At 60.1% G+C, this 19,864-nt stretch overlaps 1 protein-coding gene across 1 annotated transcript; it reads left to right on the top strand.

Moving 5' to 3' along the window:
• The first annotated feature begins 2,009 nt into the window (after positions 1 to 2,009).
• On the top strand, positions 2,010 to 19,858 carry NOS3 (nitric oxide synthase 3). The gene is given in 27 exon segments (XM_032642533.1): positions 2,010 to 2,167; positions 3,438 to 3,555; positions 3,859 to 4,007; positions 4,221 to 4,383; positions 5,884 to 5,975; positions 6,068 to 6,179; positions 6,181 to 6,210; positions 6,411 to 6,550; positions 6,654 to 6,828; positions 7,320 to 7,421; positions 7,937 to 8,131; positions 8,260 to 8,333; positions 8,511 to 8,655; positions 8,895 to 8,999; positions 11,791 to 11,858; positions 12,452 to 12,569; positions 12,674 to 12,847; positions 14,606 to 14,738; positions 14,866 to 14,944; positions 15,059 to 15,246; positions 15,794 to 15,966; positions 16,390 to 16,600; positions 16,702 to 16,789; positions 17,793 to 17,914; positions 18,731 to 18,879; positions 19,212 to 19,406; positions 19,495 to 19,858. Coding segments are annotated over 27 exon segments (3,618 nt in total). The 3' UTR covers positions 19,657 to 19,858.
• The last annotated feature ends 6 nt before the right edge of the window (positions 19,859 to 19,864 follow it).

Here is a 19,864-nt window from a genome sequence, read left to right as displayed (position 1 = left end):
CCTGGGCTGCCAAGGCTGGGCCATGAGCAAGGAAAAGAAAGATCTCCTTTAGTCAGAAGGCTAAGGGAGAGGAGGAGGGGGCGGCAAAGCAAGGGCCCAGGGGCAAGAAAACACAAGGACAGTTTGAGAATCTGTGAGGAAGCCCATTTGTCTAGAACAGAGGGTGTGAGTAGCACATCTGGGAAATTGAGGGCTGGGCCAGTGTGTTGACCTTGGGTTGAAGGTCTCAGGGGGAGCCAAAGCATGACGTTAGCCCTGATTTCGAGATGAATCTGGCCGTAGTGTGGAGCGCGGATGGGAGGGGAGACCCCAAGTTCCGGAGTCCACAGGGAAGGGCTATGGTCAGTGCTGCAGGCGAGAGGTCGTAAAGACTTAGCATCTGATGCTTGTTGCCACCTTGTCCCAGGGGAGGCCAGCCACAGCTCCATTAACTGGAATCCGGAAAAAAGGAGTCATTCTCAGTCACGTGCGTGTTAGGTGGTGGCTGAATGGGAGCCAGAAGTGGGGTCTGTCTGCCTCAGCCATGGTGGGGAAAAGTACCGGAGAGCTAGGCGCCTCCCTGAGAAAGGAAGGCGAGCGGGGTGGGGCCTTGGGCTCCGGGGCCATGGGGGGCAAAAGCCGGGACGAGCACAGGCCCTGTGCTTCTGCATCTCACCTGCCCCTTGGCTGACGGAGGGGCAGCAAAGTTTTCTGGAAGCCCAGGAGCTCAGGCTTGTCCGTGTCTACAAAGCCCCCTCACCCTCCTGCCTCCAAACTGGCAGACCCCACCTTCTTGGTGTGATCCCAGAGCTCCCAGCACGGCCCGTTCCTTCCGGCTGGTCCGCCTGCCCGCCCCCCACCCAGGCCCACACCAATCATATCCTCCACTGCTTTTCAAGGTAGTCCAGCCAACACAAATCTACACGTTTGTTTGTCTGCCGGTCTGCCTCTCCCTGTCTCTGCCTATCCCAGTCTCTCAACTTCCGTTTCTTTCTCACAGTTTCTCTTAGTCTCTGTGGTCTCAAATCCGCCAGACATGGATCCCCGTAGACCCAGAAGCCCCAGCTCATGGCCTTTCTCCAGCTCCTAGATGGCTAAAAATGCACTACTCCTTGAGGTGCCTGAAGAGTGCCCATGTGTACCACTTGCATTCTGGGAATTTAGTTTCCCTTCACCCCCACCCCCCCACACACCCGGCTCTTGCTAGGGCCCCAAGATTTCCCCAGTGGTCAGTCTCTGCCCCAGCCCTGACTGCTGGGTCTGTCTGCTGACCTACCTCCCCCAGGGAAGCATGCGTCACTGTATGACAGGGTGGGCGTGGAGGCCCTGGATGGCAGCTTCCTGCCCTTTTGTGTCCCCCACTTGAGTCACAGGGGGCGGGGGTTCCAGGAAGTTGGGGCTGGGATGGAAAGGGATACCCTAATGCCAGACCCAAGGACAAAGGGTCACTGTCCTTGCTGGGCCTGTACCCCCAAGAACCCCCAAAGACTCAAAGGTAGGGGTCCAGGAGCCCTTAGATGTAGGGAAGGTGTTGAAGGAGGGCACCGGGGTGACCCTAGAGGTCCCTGTGGTCACTAAGAGCAGGGACTCGTCGCCGGCCACTGCCCCAGTGCCCCCCTTCTGTCTGACCCCTCAGGGCAAGGCCAGCAAGGGTGAGGTGGAAGACCTGCCCTCTGGTCAGATACCACAGAAGGGTCTTGCTGGCGCTCTGGCTAGCCCACCCCACCGTTCCCCTGCACCCCAGCTCCTGCACTCCGGCCCCAGGGGTCTGCCAGCACCTGGGTTCCCACTTATCTTCCCTCGTCCTCAGAGCGGAACCCAGGCGTCCGGCCCTCCACCCTCTGGGCCTGCGGGCATGGAGCCGAGGCTTTCGAGCCTCCCAGCCGGGCTTGTTCCTGTCCCATTGTGTGTGGGACAGGGGCGGGGCGAGGGCCAGCAGTGGAGAGCCCCCTCCCACTGCCCCCTCCCCTTCCTAAGGAAAAGGCTGAGGCTCTGCCGGGAGCCACAGAGCAGACGCGGCCGAAGCCGACATGGGCAACTTGAAGAGCGTGGGCCAGGAGCCCGGGCCACCCTGCGGCCTGGGGCTAGGGCTGGGCCTCGGGCTGTGCAGCAAACAGGGCCCGGCCTCCCCAGCACCTGAGCCCAGCCGGGCACCGGCACCCGCACCCCCGCCCGCGCCAGACCACAGGTGAGGGCTGCGGAGGCTAGGAACAGGTTGCAGGGGGGCAGGTCAAGGCCTAAAGGCCCAGCTTGGAAGGGCTGGAGCCTGCAGCCCAGTCAGGAGGGCCAGGTCGCCAACCCAAACGGCTGTCAGCGTGGACAGAACAAGATGGTCAGGGAGGCTCAGACAAGAGACCGGGTTCCGGGCCGGCAGGCAACAGGTGAAGGTCGAGGGTAAGGGTGCCAGCTTCCCAGGTGTGAATGGCCAGGGTCTGAATGCTGCTCTGCTGCCAAGAGCTGTTTGACTTTGAGCAAGTTACTTAACTTCTCTGAACCTCCGTTTATACAAAATATGGATATAGCGGTACTTGACCCCATTGAGTTGTTGTTAAGTTTCTAGTTCACGGCAAGACCGACAAACAGCCATGATTATTTAACAGGAGTGGAAAGGAGCTGGGGAGAGGTAGGTACAAGGGAGTGAGAGGACGGGGGAGAGACTGAGGACCTCGGGAGGAACTGAGAAGAGAGAACAGCTAGGCCCTTTTCCCCTGCTCCAGACCCCTCCTCCCACTGGCCATCAACCCCCAAACTGACCCTGCAGCCCCAGACCCCAGCAGGGGCGCCCCCGGGGCAGAGGTCCCTGGAGAGAGTAAGGACGCAGCCCGAGGCCAGGTGGGGTGACAGGCCAGCCGGGGTGGCCGGGCTGCAGGCAGCTCTGCGCAGAAGGGCAAAGGGGCCGGGGGCCTGGCCGCACAGGCGCGCGGAGGCCTGCGTCCCTCCCTTCCTCCCTGAGGCTGGGCTGGCAGCCCTGGGAGGAAGTGATAAGGCCTCTGAGGCCGGAGGGAAATCTGGGCTGAGGAATCCCTGCCGGGGCTTCCTGGGGCTCCGTCCCCTCCAGGCCGGGCTCATCTCAACCTCAGGGGGCTGGACACCCCACGTCCAGAGGAGGCAGTGGGGACGAAGACCCGGCCTTGGGCCAGGGCCTCAGGATCCCAGTGCCGCAGCCCCGGGAGCCCAGGGTCTCACTGAGCATCCAGAGGAGTGCGGCGGGCCTGGGCGGAGAAGCGGCAGCTCTGCCCGTGCGGCCCTTGGCAAGATCCTTCACTTCGCTGAGCCTCAGATATCTCACCTGTAAACGGGGTGCAATATTGCTTACCTTCCAAGGCTGTTGCGAGGGCTGGGAGGAAGGGTGAGATAGCACGTGGCAACCAAGCAAGCAATCACTGGATGCTCAGTGCTGTCGGAGAGGTCTCTGGGGCACATCCAAAGGGTCACACACTTCTCTCCCATGACCCCAGCCCGGCTCCCAACAGCCCCCGGCTAACCCGGCCTCCAGAGGGGCCCAAGTTCCCTCGCGTGAAGAACTGGGAGGCGGGGAGCATCACCTACGACACTCTGTGTGCTCAGTCACAGCAGGTAAGGCCTGGGGCCCCCCGTCTCCCAAGTCAAGGTCAACACGGCTGAGGCCCATCCCCTCAAAGGCAGAGGAGACCGGGAAGAACCTGACGAGCTCAGGAACGTGCGCTCTCAGCCTCCCTAACCCAGCCCAACCTCCTGGCTATGTCCAGTCTTGGGGGCTGGGGAGGCCCAACGCACACCTCCCGGGACCCTCCCTCCCTCTGCCCCAGACTCTGCCTCCAGGCCCTGCCCCCCAGCCCCGATCTGGTCCTGATCTGATGCTCCCTGCTCTCTCGGCCACCACCCCCCACCCCGACACAGGACGGGCCCTGCACCCCCAGACGCTGCCTGGGCTCCCTGGTGTTTCCACGGAAACTGCAGAGCCGACCCTCCCAGGGCCCTCCGCCCCCTGAGCAGCTGCTGAGCCAGGCCAGGGACTTCATCAACCAGTACTACAGCTCCATCAAGAGGTAAGCCCTCCCCCGAGACCCGCAGCCCACCCTCAGCCCTGGTCCTGCTGAGACCTAGAGGCAGGTGACCCTTCCCCCCGGGGCCCCTCGCATTCCCCCCATCCCGGTACCACGTGGGGCCGGAGCTCAACACCGCCACCCTCGCCAAACCCTCACCAAGCCCGGGGGCCCTCCCCCGCCCACGGCTTCCTCTCGCTCCCCTCTCCTCCCCAGGAGCGGCTCCCAGGCTCACAAGGAGCGGCTTCAGGAAGTGGAAGCCGAGGTGGCAGCCACGGGCACCTACCAGCTTCGTGAGAGCGAGCTGGTGTTCGGGGCCAAGCAGGCCTGGCGCAACGCCCCCCGCTGCGTGGGCCGGATCCAGTGGGGGAAGCTGCAGGTGTGGCTGGCTAGCCAGCACCCAGTGTGGGGACAGGGGGACACAGGAGAGGAAAACATGGGGTGCGACAGCTCCCGAGGCTTCCCGGGGGGTTCCCGAGCAGTGGGGAGACCCCGCCCATTCCCTCTACCCCAGGGGAGCCCACAGCCCAGCAGCTACCACCTGGTCGTTAAGCCCCATAGCAGCGCCTTGGCTGTCTGAGGGGGAGAATCACCCAGATGGACAGAGGGACGCACTGAGTAGGTGAGGACAGCTGAGCGGTGATCCCGGGGGGGTATGGTCAGAGCAACAAGAGCAGTCTTCCAAAAAAGGACCCCGGGCTTCCCTAGTGGCGCAGTGGCTGGGAGTCCGCCTGCGGCTGGGCCCGTGAGCCATGGCCGCTGAGCCTGCGCGTCCGGAGCCTGTGCTCCACGGCGGGAGAGGCCACAACAGTGAGAGGCCTGCGTACCGCAAAAAAAAAAAAAAAAAAAAGCCCCTGCTTGCCCAGCCCAGCGTCCTCACCCCAAACACACGGCTCCCTCCCAGTCCCCCAGAGCCTGGGCCTCACACACCCCGCCATGTGACTCAAGCTCCCGTGGGCTACTGGAACAGCCTGTGGCCCGGCTCTACCAGAAGCGAGCTGACCCACAGGGGAACTGGATCCATGACCTTGGCCTCCTTAGTTGTAACCGGACACCAGAGAATTTGGAAGAAAGCCATGTGCGGAGTAAATCCCAAAGGAGGCTCAAATAAAATCAGAACAATCCTGTCTGACACTTAACAAAACGCTTTAAGTTGTTCAAAGCTCCAGCTCAACTCTGAACCCATCAGAGATTCCGTATTTGACCCCGCTGTTGGCCCCAGGCCAGCCACTGTCACCGCTGCCCCTATCACCAACACGAGAGTCCCCTCCTCCCTGAAGCAGGAAAGGGACCTCCCAGCCCCTTGCTGGGGCCTCCACCCCAGCAGTCAGGATGGCTCCTCCTTGCTTCGGAATGTCAGGATGGGCAGAGTCCCCGGAGGCCACCTACTGCAGCCACCCCCCTTCCCATCACCAGTGTGCTCAGGGAGAGTCAGAAGACTGGCTGGGGTCACCTGCTTTTGCTTGAGCACCATGAGAAATGGGGAACTCGCCACCCACACCCCCAGGCGGCATCCCCGTCATTTGGTGCCCTGCCCCCGATCATCAGCTTGGCAGTGACTGGGTCCCTCCTCTGTACCAGGTGCCGAGTCAGCTTCCGTAGGGATGGGGAGACACTTACCCCGGCAGGCAGATAAGGAACAGGCCAGACTACACCGGGTGTGTGGGGTGCAGGGCAGGAAGGGTCAGTGTGGGTGCAAATGGTCAGGGAGGCTCCCGAGAGGAGAAAGAGCCATGGTTCACAGCTTGTGACCCACCCCCCGCAGCCTTCGAAGGCTGCAGACAAGGTCACTAGTCCCTGCCCTGCGTCCTTGCCTTCTCCTGGGGCTGACACTCAAGACCCCCATCTCCCTCCTGTCTCCCTGCCTCGGATGGCTCAGGTGTTCGATGCGCGGGACTGCAGCTCTGCACAGGAGATGTTCACCTACATCTGCAACCACATCAAGTACGCCACCAACCGGGGCAACCTCCGGTGAGTGCCCCCCGCCCTGCCCGAGACCCCACCCCCTCCCCCAGGCACAGGCAGTGAACCTGGGCTCTGACCAGCTCTCGTCCCCACGTCAGTTCGGCCATCACGGTGTTCCCCCAGCGCGCTCCGGGCCGCGGAGACTTCCGCATCTGGAATAGCCAACTGGTGCGCTACGCGGGCTACAGGCAGCAGGACGGCTCCGTGAGGGGGGGACCCAGCCAACGTGGAGATCACCGAGGTGGGCGTGGGCAGGTGGAAACGGGGAGGCCAGCCCGAGGGCTCTGGGAGGAGGACAAAGGGTCCAGTCAAAGAGCGGTCGGCGCAGCAGGGAGAGGAGACCTCACTGAGACAAAGGATGGGAGATGCCAAAGAAGGAGGTCCCTGAGGAGGGCACAAGGTTGGGCCCCTCATTCCCATCTCCGGCCCCTCTGCCCGCAGCTCTGCATCCAGCATGGCTGGACCCCAGGAAACGGCCGCTTTGATGTGCTACCCCTGCTGCTCCAGACCCCAGATGAGGCTCCAGAACTCTTTGTTCTGCCCTCCGAACTGGTCCTCGAGGTCCCCCTGGAGCACCCCACGTGAGCACGAGAGGGGCCGGGATGGGTGGAGGAGAGGGCTGCCCAGGGGGTGGCCCGGTCAGCAAGGCTCCACAGGGCTGATCCCACGCCCTCACGCCCCCAGGCTGGAGTGGTTCTCGGCCCTGGGCCTGCGCTGGTACGCCCTCCCAGCAGTGTCCAACATGCTGCTGGAAATTGGGGGCCTGGAGTTCCCTGCAGCCCCCTTCAGCGGCTGGTACATGAGCACGGAGATTGGCATGCGGGACCTGTGTGATCCCCACCGCTACAACATCCTGGAGGTGAGGACCCGTGGGGCGGGGGGCTTGGGGGCACGTATAGGATGTCGGCAACATGGAGAATCTGAACAAGGTCAGGTCCGGTCGGCCTCCTGACCTAGAACTGCAGAGGAGGGCTCTGGAACCACCGAGGTCAGGGCAAAGGGGGCTATGTGCCTGCGTGCGAAGATGCAGTTATTTTTCTGGGGATAGGAGCTGTAACTGTAGCTTTCGTCAGTTTCTCAAAGCATATTTTGACCCAAAACATGGTAAAACCCATTTTAGAGATGAGAAATTAAGTCCCGGGGCTGAGATGTGGCCGGCCCCAGGGTCCCTCTCTGCCCTGTGGTGCCTTTGCAGGCAGGAACCTGAATCAGCCCCAAGTGAAGTGCTCAGGCCTCCTGCTGGCTACCCACCCGCCCTCACCCCTTCCACTCACGAGCTGGAGACAAAGATGTTCTCCACCCACCCTCCCCCGCCCCCTGCCAACCACTGCCGCGCACCCCTGCTCTCAGGACGTGGCCGTCTGCATGGACCTGGATACCCGGACCACCTCATCCCTGTGGAAAGACAAGGCAGCCGTGGAAATCAACTTGGCTGTGCTGCACAGTTACCAGGTACACAGGCCCCGACTGGCCAGGAGCACAGGGGATCGGGGCTGGAAGAGAGGAAGGCACTTAGAGACTGGGCCGGGGGTCGGAGAAAGTTGGAAGGAGTTCCCGAGTCTGAGCGCCACGGGGGCGCTGGGCCTGCAGTCCCAGGCGCTGTAACTATGGGAACCTAGCTGATGAGCGAGCGCATGCTTGGTAATTCTGGTCCCCAGGGCATGCTGGGTATTGCGGTTTGTGGGACCCACCGGATTCTGGAAACTCTAATTCCAGGACGAGGGCATGCTGAGCATTGTCATTGGAGGAAACTAGTGCCTGCTAAGTACTTCTATGTGGTCTCGAGACTTTCGGCTATTTGGGTGTGGGAGGCATACCGAGAACACAGATTGGACCTCCTTTTGCCTGCTGACCACGCGTGCCGCAGTTAGGGGCGACACTGGTTCGGGGAAGACGGTAGATGTTAGGTTTGGGGTGACGGAAGCGCAGGGTCTGTGGGCTGAGTCTAAGCCCGTCCCTCACCCCAGCTCGCCAAAGTGACCATTGTGGACCACCACGCTGCCACGGCCTCCTTCATGAAGCACCTGGAGAACGAGCAGAAGGCCAGGGGGGGCTGCCCTGCCGACTGGGCCTGGATCGTGCCCCCCATCTCGGGCAGCCTCACCCCAGTCTTCCATCAGGAGATGGTCAACTATGTCCTGTCCCCTGCTTTCCGCTACCAGGTGCCCACCCCACTGGCTCTTGCCCACCATGCCAGCTCTGACTGAGCAGCCCCAGGGGCCTCCAACCTTCTGTTCTCTCTCCTTACCTTTCCCTCCACTCCTGCCCACCCCCCATCGCTTCCTTGTAGCCAGACCCCTGGAAGGGGAGCACAGCCAAGGGCACCGGCATCACCAGGAAGAAGACCTTTAAGGAAGTGGCCAAGTAGGTTCCCTGGGAGTGCTGCCCTCCCTCCCACACACCCAGACCCTCCCCCCATCGCCAGCAGTGGTCTGGGCACTCCACCCCTCCACACCCACCAAGACCTTGCTTGGGTCACGCGCCTGGGGAGGCCCCGTCTCTGTGCGCCTGGGACCCCTTCACCCCACCCTTGCCCCACAGTGCGGTGAAGATCTCTGCCTCACTCATGGGCACCGTGATGGCGAAGCGAGTGAAGGCGACGATTCTGTACGCCTCCGAGACCGGCCGGGCCCAGAGCTACGCACAGCAGCTGGGGAGGCTCTTCCGGAAGGCCTTCGACCCTCGGGTAGGACTGAGCCCAGAGGGCAGGGATCTGAAAAGAAGGGGGGTTCTGCCCCCACCTTCAGACACAGCCTGGAGAACAGGAGAGGGTCACAAGGCAGGGCCCACGAGGAACCCCGGGATCCTCAGGGATTCAGGGATCGAGTCGGGGCCTGAATCTTGCCCTGCCGGGAGGACTAGAATAAAAAGAACCAGAGCAGCGCAGCACAGGTCCCCAGGACATGGTCTTCTCCTTGCCCACAGGTCCTGTGCATGGATGAGTATGACGTGGTGTCCCTGGAGCACGAGACGCTGGTGTTGGTGGTGACCAGCACCTTTGGGAACGGCGATCCCCCAGAGAATGGAGAGGTGAGGCCTGCCAGGAAAGGGGCCGCTGGGAACGAAGGGAGACTCAGAATTGGAATGGCTGGGCAGGACCCCCAACCCCATGATGGAAAGCGGAGATGCCGTGAGAGTAGGAGCTGTGGACAGTCCACTGGGACCCAAGGGCCTACACACGCCACACTCCAGGCCCACCCTTGCGGCTGCCCCCCCCACCACACACACACAGACACATCTGCTTAGCTGGGTCCCCAAGTCATTTCCATTATCAGAGCAAGTGTTTAATACATGGAAGGCACTTCCTGGCTGGCCAGGCACTGACAGATGGGAAAGACGGCACTTAAGGCGAGATCTCAGCTTTGTCATTTCTTCTTCTCTTCACAAAAGAAAAGAGCACTGCTCAGATGCCAACAGAGACTAGGCAACTTCACTTTCTGAACAAATCTTGAAAGGAACAAACTGGGGTCCCACCACTGAATCCTTTACTGTTAATCACTGTCCTTCCTGCTTCTCTGTCTCTGGCCGCCCCCAGGAACGTTCATTTCTGGAGCCCCTATCTACTTCTGTTTCTAAATGCCTTCTTAGTGCTAAGTACCTCCTCAAGTCCCCTAGAGCAGAATGCTCATGGAAGCCTTCTCCCCTGCCTCGCTGCCCATTCAGCCCTGCTTCTGATCTGCCTTTTAAAGAAACTAGAGTCACTAAGTTTTTTTAGTATAAAAGTAATAGTTACATCCATGTGACCCACAACCCCATCAAGACAGAGAACACTTCCATCACTTAGAAAGTCCCCCTTGTCAACTCCCCAAGTCAATCCACCTCTCAATCTCCCCACCGTCCTGATTCCTGTCGCCTGGTCTAGAACAGCACAGAGAGGGGAGCACGGTATTCTGGCTTCTTTCACTCCCCCCGCTTTGGAGGTTCACCTCGCTGCTGAGTGACTCAGTGGCTCATTCCTCTCCATGACTGAGCCACGCCCATGGCATGAACAGTTTATTTCTCTCCTCTGCTGACGGACACCTGGGCCGTTTCCAGCGCTTGGCTATTGTGAATGAAGCTGTTATGAACATTTCTGTACAAGGCTTTTGTGGCCTTATGTTTTCATTTCTCTTGGATAAATACCTAGGAGTGGGACTGCTAGGTCAGTGGGTAGATGTTATGTTTAACTTTTTTTTTTTTTAATGAAACTGCATACAGCCAAACGATTGAACTGCACCCTTAAGTTCCGTGTATTTCGATGTGTGTACATTCTACCTCACGTTTCTAAATGGAGCAAACCTAGGAATTTGCCCTACAGAAAATGGTATATATTTACTAACAACACAAACAAGAATATTTATAGCAGCGCTGTTCGTGATATCCCCGCGCTGGAAACAGTTCAAATGACTCTCAGCCGTAGAAGGATAAATACATCGTGGTCTATTCAAATGCAGTGCGGCATGAGGGTGAACGAAAAACAACCACACACAACAAAATACAACCACACCCAACAAAACAGATGAATCTCAAACATCACGCAGAGGGAAAGAAGCCAGACACGAAAGAATCAGACCGTGGGACTCACTTTGTATCAGCTTCAGGAAGAGGCAGAACAATTCCGTGGGCTTTTAATCAGGAGACCGGGTGGTTACCCCAGAGAGGGGGTGGGGAGTAACTGGGGTGGGGCGACACCAAGGTGACTTCTAGGACGCTGGTGGCGTTTCTTGATGGGATGCTGATTACACAGGTAGGTTCAGTTTACGCAAATCTGTAAAGCTGTGCATTTATAACGTGGGTGCTTTTCTGTGTGTTCAAGAAATAAAATTAAGGTAGTACATGCTAATTACGGTGAACCTGTAGACTCACCGTCTAAATGCATCTGCAGCTAACCCTAGGATAACTTGCCGCGTTTTGGTTTTTCCTGTGTAAAGATTGTCGTGTGTGGTTCTAAGCTATTTCCGTGGTAGCATGTAATAAGGCTCAGCTTTCTAGAAGGTATCAGTGCCACTAGGGATCGAGGCAATGCAGGGAGACTGAGAGCCATTTCCCACCTATGAGATTGGACTGGTCACATCCAGTGTGGACAGGACTGAGGAAAGAGCATTCCTCTATCCTGATGCTACAGGACCATCTGACCACGCCACCAAGCTTTTAAACCCTCTGACTCAGCGGTTCCACTTCTAAGGACTACCCTACTGAAATATGCGAAGGAGGAAACAGGCGTATATGAGTGTTCGAGCATTGTGCCTAGACCATCCAGATATCCCCAGGCAGGGGGAAGTCTCCATGGTACCTACAAATGATGGGACGCTATGTAATCATTCGAAAGAATGAGGTCTGGGGCTTCCCTGGCATCCCAGTGGTTAGGACTCTGTGCTTCCACTGCAGGGGGCCCGGGTTTGATCCCTGGCCAGGAAACTAAGATCCCACAAGCCACATAGTACGGCCAAAAAAAAAAAAAAAAAAAGAATGAGGTCAATCTTGGTGTGTTGACCTGGAAGGATATCCATGATAGGTTATTGACAAAAAGCAGGTAAACATAATAGGATCCCATTTTTACTTTAAAAAATAAACTATAGAAAGTTTAACATCTGTCCGTGGTACACATGCCTTGGGGGATGAGACTGGAGGGAAGGGAAGGGTAGAGTTTCTCTTTTATTACTTTACATGCTTCTGTAATGTTTTCAAAAGCCAATACCTCTCTTTTGAAATGTTCAAAACAAATTAAAATTTAAGGTCATAAATAATAATAACAACAAGGGCCAGTCCAGTGTAGTATGAAATCTTGTATAGTTTGAAATAAAACAAAACTAATCGTGATGCCAATGTTTGCCCTCACCAGAGTTTTGCAGCAGCCCTGATGGAGATGTCGGGCCCCTACAACAGCTCCCCTCGGCCAGAGCAACACAAGTGAGTAGGGATGGGAGTTTTGGGGGCGGGGGGACAGGGAGGCATCTGGAGACACAAAAGGAAAGGAGGGGGCTTCCCCGGTAGCGCAGTGGTTGAGAGTCCGCCTGCCTATGCAGGGGACACGGGTTTGTGCCCCGGTCGGGGAAGATCCCACGTGCCGCGGAGCGGCTGGGCCCGTGAGCCATGGCCGCTGAGCCTGCGCGTCCGGAGCCTGTGCTCCGCAACGGGAGAGGCCACAACAGTGAGAGGCCCACGTACCGCAAAAAAAAAACAAAAAACCCACGGCTCCGCACTCATTTTCCCAACAAGCTGGAGGACAGCTGAGCGGAGGCCTCAGCCCTCACGCAAGCCTCAGGACACCCTCTTCCTTGTGACCCCCCAACTCCAGGCCCCGGGGCTTTAAGGGGCCGCCAGTCCTGAGGTTTCCTTCAGAGACAGGAGGAGAGGCAGGGCCTGGAGGCTCAGAGACCCCTTGGGGCCGCAGCCCCGATCCCAAGCCTGTTCTGGAGACCCTGAGGCTGTCCCCTGGCCGCGTCTGGGCCCCGCCTGGTATCCAGTCCCCTGTGACACCCCGTCTCCCTCCTCTCTTGCAGGAGTTACAAAATCCGCTTCAACAGCATCTCCTGCTCAGACCCGCTGGTGTCCTCCTGGCGGCGGAAGAGGAAGGAGTCCAGTAATACCGACAGCGCGGGGGCGCTGGGGACCCTCAGGTCTGGGGAGGCTCGGCTAGGGGAGCCACGGGGGGGGGAAGCTGCCTGGGCCCCAGGGAGCGGGGGACGAGGTGGCCTCCGCTGACGGCTCCCTGCACCCCAGGTTTCTGTGTTTTGGGCTGGGCTTCCCGGGCGTACCCCCATTTCTGCGCCTTTGCTCGTGCGGTGGACACGCGGCTGGAAGAGCTGGGAGGGGAGCGGCTGCTTCAGCTGGGCCAGGGCGATGAGCTGTGTGGCCAGGAGGAGGCCTTCCGCGGCTGGGCCCAGGCTGCCTTCCAGGTGAGCCCCCTGGCCCGTCCCGACGTCTCGCTCCTGCCACCCTGCCCCTGCAATTCTGAGTCACTCCAGCCTGGACATCTGCTCCCGAGACCTGCCATACCTACAGAGGCGGGGCCCTCACCGATGCCCGGACTCCTTGGGTTCTCTGGCCCCTTCCTGTTCCTCCAAAATCCACCCTCGTTTTGCCACTGCACAGCCAGCCCTTTTGGCTGAGTCCTGAGTGGTGAGGGACGACATGGCCCTGACAGCACGGGTGGAACAGCTAGGGGCCCCTGCAGGCGCAGGTGGGAGCCTCAGGTAGGCACGGGCTGCCCGCCCCCTCCCCCACGGGCACAGAGGGAGGGGTGCAGGGCAGGATGGAGGGAGAAGGGAAGGATCAAGAGAGGGTTAGTCAGAGACGAGGGCTGAAGCTGAGGAACTACAGGAAGTCAGAGGCTAGGCAGGTTTGGGGCCGCGCCTGGACTGGAGGGGGTCCTAGGCTAGGGGAGTACAGGAGGGGCCAGCCCAGGGCCACGACTTCCTAAGCCTGGGCTTCCTCCAGAGCAGCTCTGCCTGGTCTGGGGATCATGCCTGGAGCTGAACGGGCCTCCTTCTCACAGTCCTAACACTGCTCCAGGGCAGCGCTGGCCCCGCCAAGGTCCCCAGGCTTGAGCTCAGCGGGTCTGGACTGATGGCAAGGAGGCAGGCATCCCAGCAGGAGGGCCGGCCAGCACAGGTGAAGTGTTTGCTGGGGAGAAGAAGAGGGAATGGGAAACAAGACTAAAGAATCCAGACGAGGGAATCGGCAGGAAGCTGGGAGTGTGACAGGAGAAGGGAGGAGAGGGCATGAGGCCTGGGGACACCACTTTAGAGACACAGGGCCAACGGGAGGAGCATCCAGCCAGAGCAGGAAGGCTCTGAGCTAAGCAGGGTGGGAGCTAGTGGGGGTAGGAAGGAAGGGAGGGGGCCAGGGAAGGAAGGAAGAGATATAAGACTTACACACACAAAAGAAAGATTAACAGCACTGGTGATATGGATGGGAGCAAACCCGTCATGGGTGAGCCCTAGATTTCAAGCTGATGGCCGGCCAAGCGGTTTGCCAGGCTTGCACCTGAGCAGAAACAAATAGGATACACACCCTCCCGGGGGTCCTGCCCCAGGGGCCCCCTCTAGCCCCTGGTGTGCAGTGCAGGGGAAGACAGACCAGCCGGAGACCCCTCCCAAGGCGCCGGAATTCTGTGCCCACTCCAGGAGCAATTAAGGGCTTTATATAAGCATGTCATTTAATCTTCAGCAGACCCTAAGGAGGTGTGAAGACGGGGAAACGGAGGCCTGCAAGCTGTTAAGTCTAGGAGTGAGAATGTGAACACAGGTCTGAACGCGTAGATGCGTTCGCTGAAGCTTCCGTGTGCCAAGCTCTGTGCTCCTTGGGACACAAGATTAACATTCACCAGGTTAACTAACGAGTGGTCGCGACAAAAGTACATGCAAAGGAATAGCTAACACAGCGGCCAAGACACTAAATGGGCTGAAGGACACGAGGCCATCAGTCTTAGCCTCCGTTTCGGTTCCACTCTCCCTCCTGCCCCTGGGGCTGCCTGTCCCACAGGTGCGAGCCTGAGACGGGCGCCTCTGCTCCGGCAGCCCCAGGAATGGGAGGTGGCGACTGGGGCCCCAGCAGGCCCAGCTCCATCTCCCGCATCAGCGCCGCTGAGCTGCTCACCGCCAGGCCCTCCCTGGTGGCCAGAGGGCCTCAGCCCTCACCTCCTCACCCCCCAGGCCTCCTGTGAGACGTTCTGCGTGGGGGAGGATGCCCAGGCCGCGGCCCAGGACATCTTCAGCCCCAAACGGAGCTGGAAACGCCAGAGGTACCGGCTGAGCGCCCAGGCCGAGGGCCTCCAGCTGCTGCCAGGTGTGGCCCTGATTTCACCCTGACTCTGCTGGACCCCCAGCTCCCCCTGGGCCCGGGACCGACTCACTCAGGGGCCAGGCCAGGGTCCCCGGCTCCAGCTCTGTCTCATCTGTCCCCCGCCCCTCAGGCCTGATCCACGTGCACAGGCGGAAGATGTTCCAGGCCACAGTCCTCTTGGTGGAAAACCTGCAAAGCAGCAAGTCCACGTGAGGAGGACCAATCGGCCCCACCACGCCGGGCCCCGCCCCTCGTGCCCAGACCCTGGCTCCGCCCCCCTCCTGCCCAGCCCTCCTGTAACTGCCCCCTCTCCCCACCCCCAGCCGGGCCACGATCCTGGTGCGCCTGGACACTGGAAGCCAGGAGGGGCTCCAGTACCAGCCGGGGGACCACATAGGCATCTGCCCGCCCAACCGGCCGGGGCTCGTGGAGGCACTGATGAGCCGCGTGGAGGACCCGCCGCCGCCCACCGAGTCTGTGGCAGTGGAGCAGCTGGAGAAGGGCAGCCCAGGTGAGGGGGCTCCATCCTTCTGGTCCCCAGGGTCCCCTCAGGTTCAGGATCTGGTGGAAGGTGGCCACCTCCACTCACAGGCGCTGTGCCACCTCCTGACGGGCTGGCCTTGTTGCTGGAAGGTCCACTGAGGGCGGCTCCCTTCTCAGAACTCCCTGACACACACACACACACATACACACCCGCAGAAGGCCACCCCTCCCTCTGGGCTCCTTTCAAAGGCTTCCCCACTCCACCCACCCCTGACAGCCTAGCCCGCTCTGTAGCTGGCATCAGGTCTACCTTACGCTGCACCAGTTCCTGGAGTTCAAGCTGGGTGGGGAAAGGCAGGACCCCAGACCACCCCAGTCCAGCAGGGGCCCTCAAACACACACACACACACCCACACACACACACACTCATAGGGGCTGCCCATACAGGCCCACCACCACTGTTCGAGGGCCAGGCCTCTGATAAGACACCGTGAGGTGGTTAGTCCCCCTGTACTCCCCAGACAATGCAATTCCGGCTTGGCCCCTTCCTCAGAGCTCCCCGTGCCCCCCCCCAGGTGGCCCTCCTCCCGGCTGGGTGCGGGACCCCCGGCTGCCCCCGTGTACGCTGCGCCAGGCTCTCACCTTTTTCCTGGACATCACCTCCCCGCCCAGCCCTCAACTTCTTCGACTGCTCAGCACCCTGGCTGAAGAGCCCAGTGAACAGCAAGAGCTCGAGACCCTCAGCCAGGTGGGGGCCACCCCAGTGGGGAGCAGGGGCCGGTGAGGCAGGACGAGCCAGGAGAGGAGCCCACCTGGCTATCGTGCCGGGGCTCTAAGACCCAGCTCTGGAGTTCCTACTCATCTCTGAATTCTCTCGCCTTAAAGAAGCACAGAGGGGACTTCCCTGGCGGCCCAGTGGTTAAGACTCTGCGCTTCCACAGCAGGGGGTGCGGGTTCAATCCCTGGTTGGGGAACTAAGGTCCCACATGCCACACAGCACAGCCAAAAGGATGGAAAAAAAAAAGCACAGAGAAGGTGCTCAAGAAATGTTTGTTGGCCTGAACTACTGAGCGGGGAGAAACCCCAGGAGGCTCAGCTCCGGAGGGGTCAAGAAGGGAGGTCATCAGGCAGGGCTAGCAGGTTCCAAGCTCACTGCCCCCTGCCCCCCCAGGACCCCCGGCGCTACGAGGAGTGGAAGTGGTTCCGCTGCCCCACCCTGCTGGAGGTGCTCGAGCAGTTTCCATCCGTGGCACTGCCTGCCCCGCTGCTTCTCACCCAGCTGCCCCTGCTCCAGCCCCGGTACTACTCGGTCAGCTCAGCACCCAGCACCCATCCAGGAGAGATCCACCTCACAGTAGCTGTGCTGGCCTACAGGACCCAAGGTGAGGCTGGGAAGCAGGGGCAGGGCCAGGACCACACCGTGACCCCGGGATGGACCCCTCACTGGCCCCCTCACTGGCCCCCTCCCTCCCCAACCCCCTAGATGGGCTGGGTCCCCTGCACTATGGAGTCTGCTCCACGTGGCTGAGCCAACTCAAGACTGGAGACCCCGTACCCTGCTTCATCAGGGGGTAAGTGAGCACTGTGGGGGAGAGGCGGGCAGGCGGGGCACCAAGCAGGGGTGGCAGAGTGCGTCACAGGTGGCCGAGGACAGGTGCAGGGGTCGGCAGGCAGCTGCACAGGGCGAGGGTAGAAGCTTTGGTGAAGGTGTGATAGGGAGCAGGGACGCCCCCACTTAACATATCCAGGACGGGGCACCCACTTCACAAGTCTGGCTAAGTTTGGGGCCTTTCACTAATTTGGACTTAGGGTCCTATCTTGAAACTGCAGTTCCCAGAGACGGGGCTGGGATTCGATCCAGCAGGCCCTGTTGCTTTTAGACGGTGTACGGTGTCCCTCCCTACATCTCTGGGGTCAGTCTGATGTTGGCAGGCAGGGTGCTTGGGAACTGTGCCCCATCCGCATTTAGTCCGGGGAGAACCGGTTAGGTTACCACAGTAACACTGAGCACTGGAGGAAACTGAAGGATCTCAGGGCACCCCTCCCTCCTGCTGTGTTCAGAAGTCTTGCCCCATCCAGCACCCAGGAGCTGGAAGTCTCAGGTGGGACAAAGAAGTGTTCCCAGGATGGCACCAGCTAGGCCTAGTGACCCAAACCCATCCAGCAGGCTAAATTACAGATAAACTGCCAATCTAGTGAGTACAAACCAAATGCCAATGTTGAGGCTATGGTTTAAAACAAAGACACTCAGCGAACCCATTATGAACTAAAAGGCTGTCTGTCCTTCCCTCCCCCATACTTTCTATATCTCCTGAACTGAGACATCAAAGCATTCTTCAATTCAAATTTAAGCTTTATTTCCTTTGGCCCAACCTCCAGAAACCACAGGTCCAGGAAGTTTCTGCCAATCAGCAGAGTTCTTTTATTAAACACTTTGCGTTTACTATGAGCTAGACACAAGCATTAACTCATTTTCAGTGGAAGTTGAGTTCTCCTCTCTCAACCCTGCTGAGGTTGATAAGAATGGGGGATGTGGGGAAACAAAGTGGGCCTGACGGAGGGTCTCTTGGCTAGGGCTCCCTCCTTCCGGCTGCCGCCTGATCCCAGCTTGCCCTGCATCCTCGTGGGCCCGGGCACTGGCATCGCCCCCTTCCGGGGATTTTGGCAGGAGCGGCTACATGACATCGAGAGCAAAGGTGAGGCTAGGGCCCAAGGGACGGACTGGAAGGCAGGAGGGAGTCACACAACTTAGGGGCACAAAAGAGCAGGGGGCTAGAAGGCAGGAACCAGGTAGGAAAGAGGGCAAGGAACAGGGCCACAAAGGTGAAAAGAAGTTTATTAGACCAGGGGGTCGGGGGTCTAGAGGCAAGGGCAGTGCCCTGTTGGTCTGGCTTCCTGGTGCCCAGCACAAAGTAGTGTTGGATTGGATTAACAACAAAGGGAACCCGGATGTCTGGAGAAGGTGGGGCTGGGACTCAGAAGACAGATATGCCCCAGGTGGACTCTGGACTGTGTCAGAGGTCACCTAGGTGTGTCTGAGACCCAAGGAAGCTACAGGGTGTTTAGGTTGGGCATGGGGTGCCCAGGGGAGCTGGTAAATCAAAAGAAGGGAGCTTGTGACTAAGAGGAAGGTGTAGAGTGCAGGAACTGAAGGTGTGGGAGAATATGGGCTTAGAGCAGGGAAGGTGCCAGACAGTCTCAGACTGCAGTGTTGGATGGTACAAAGGGCATGGGGTCAGAAGCCCCAGGCGTAGCACAGCGTCACTACTGGCCATGCCACCAGAGGGAAGTCACCATCTCCTGTGACCTTCGGCTTCTCTGTAAATCAGTGTCAGGCAGGATCTCTGTGAAAGCATCCCAACTCTCCTAGAGGCCAAACAGCTGAGTGGTTGTTTCTGCCGGAAAGGGTGGGCCCCTCAGCCTGGGTGAGGGTAGCCAGTGGGAGGTGTCACTAGGGCTGTGTCCCCAGGAGGGGGTTGGGGGGCTCTCCCAAGCCGCAGTGATGCTTGCAGGGCTGCAGCCTGCCCCCATGACCTTGGTGTTCGGCTGCCGGTGCTCCCAGCTCGACCATCTCTACCGCGAGGAGGTGCAGGATGCCCAGCAGCGCGGGGTGTTTGGCCGCGTCCTCACTGCCTTCTCCCGGGAACCCAACAGCCCTAAGGTGCGGGACCCTGAGGGGGCAGGGGTAACCCGGCACGCCTAGGCCCAGGCCCGGGCCAGCCCCGCCCCCTGCAGTGCTCACCCTCCGCTCGACCCAGTGGCGCTCAGACGCCCGCCCCCACTCGGCTCCACCCTCATGCCAAGGCCCCTTTGGGTCCCACCCACCCTCACCCATGCCCCCCCCTTACTTGTCTCCGTCCCTTGAGACCCCACCCCAGCGCACCAAGGCCCCACCAGGTGCGCTGTCTATCTTTCCCGCCCGTTCCCCCCGGGGCCTGCCCTTCCCTGCCAGGTGCCCCGCCGGGGTCGGCCCCTGACCCCGCCTCCCCTCAGACCTACGTGCAGGACATCCTGCGGACGGAGCTGGCTGCTGAGGTGCACCGCGTGCTGTGCCTCGAGCGGGGCCACATGTTTGTCTGCGGCGATGTCACCATGGCAACCAGCGTCCTGCAGACGGTGCAGCGCATCTTGGCGACAGAGGGCGACATGGAGCTGGATGAGGCCGGCGACGTCATCGGCGTGCTGCGGGTGCGGAGGGGCGGGGCCGGGGGCCGCCCCCACTCCCGATGGCAACTCCGACTTGGGTTTTGATGTCCCGCCCTCTTTCCCCCGCCAGGATCAGCAACGCTATCACGAGGACATTTTCGGGCTCACGCTGCGCACCCAGGAAGTGACAAGCCGCATACGCACCCAGAGCTTTTCCTTGCAGGAGCGGCATATGCGGGGCGCAGTGCCCTGGGCGTTCGACCCGCCCGGCCCAGACACCCCTGGGCCCTGAGAGCTCTCTTGCTTTCCGCTTCAGTTCGCGGAGAGAGGGGCCGTCAGACCGGAACCAGCCACCTCTCCCTCCCCTCCGAGGTGCCGCCCCACCTCTGTCCAGAGTCTGCAGAGACTGGCCTGATTCCCCGGGAATATCTCTTTCTTTGTCTAGGTCTGTTTCCCTACCCTAGGTCTGAGTAAATCTGGAAGGCCGTCTCCCAGCAGTG

The sequence above is a fragment of the Phocoena sinus genome, chromosome 9 (genome assembly GCF_008692025.1).
Source record: "Phocoena sinus isolate mPhoSin1 chromosome 9, mPhoSin1.pri, whole genome shotgun sequence".
In the NCBI taxonomy this organism is placed as follows: Eukaryota; Metazoa; Chordata; class Mammalia; order Artiodactyla; family Phocoenidae; genus Phocoena; species Phocoena sinus.
This window is presented reverse-complemented; position numbering and strand designations above follow the sequence as displayed.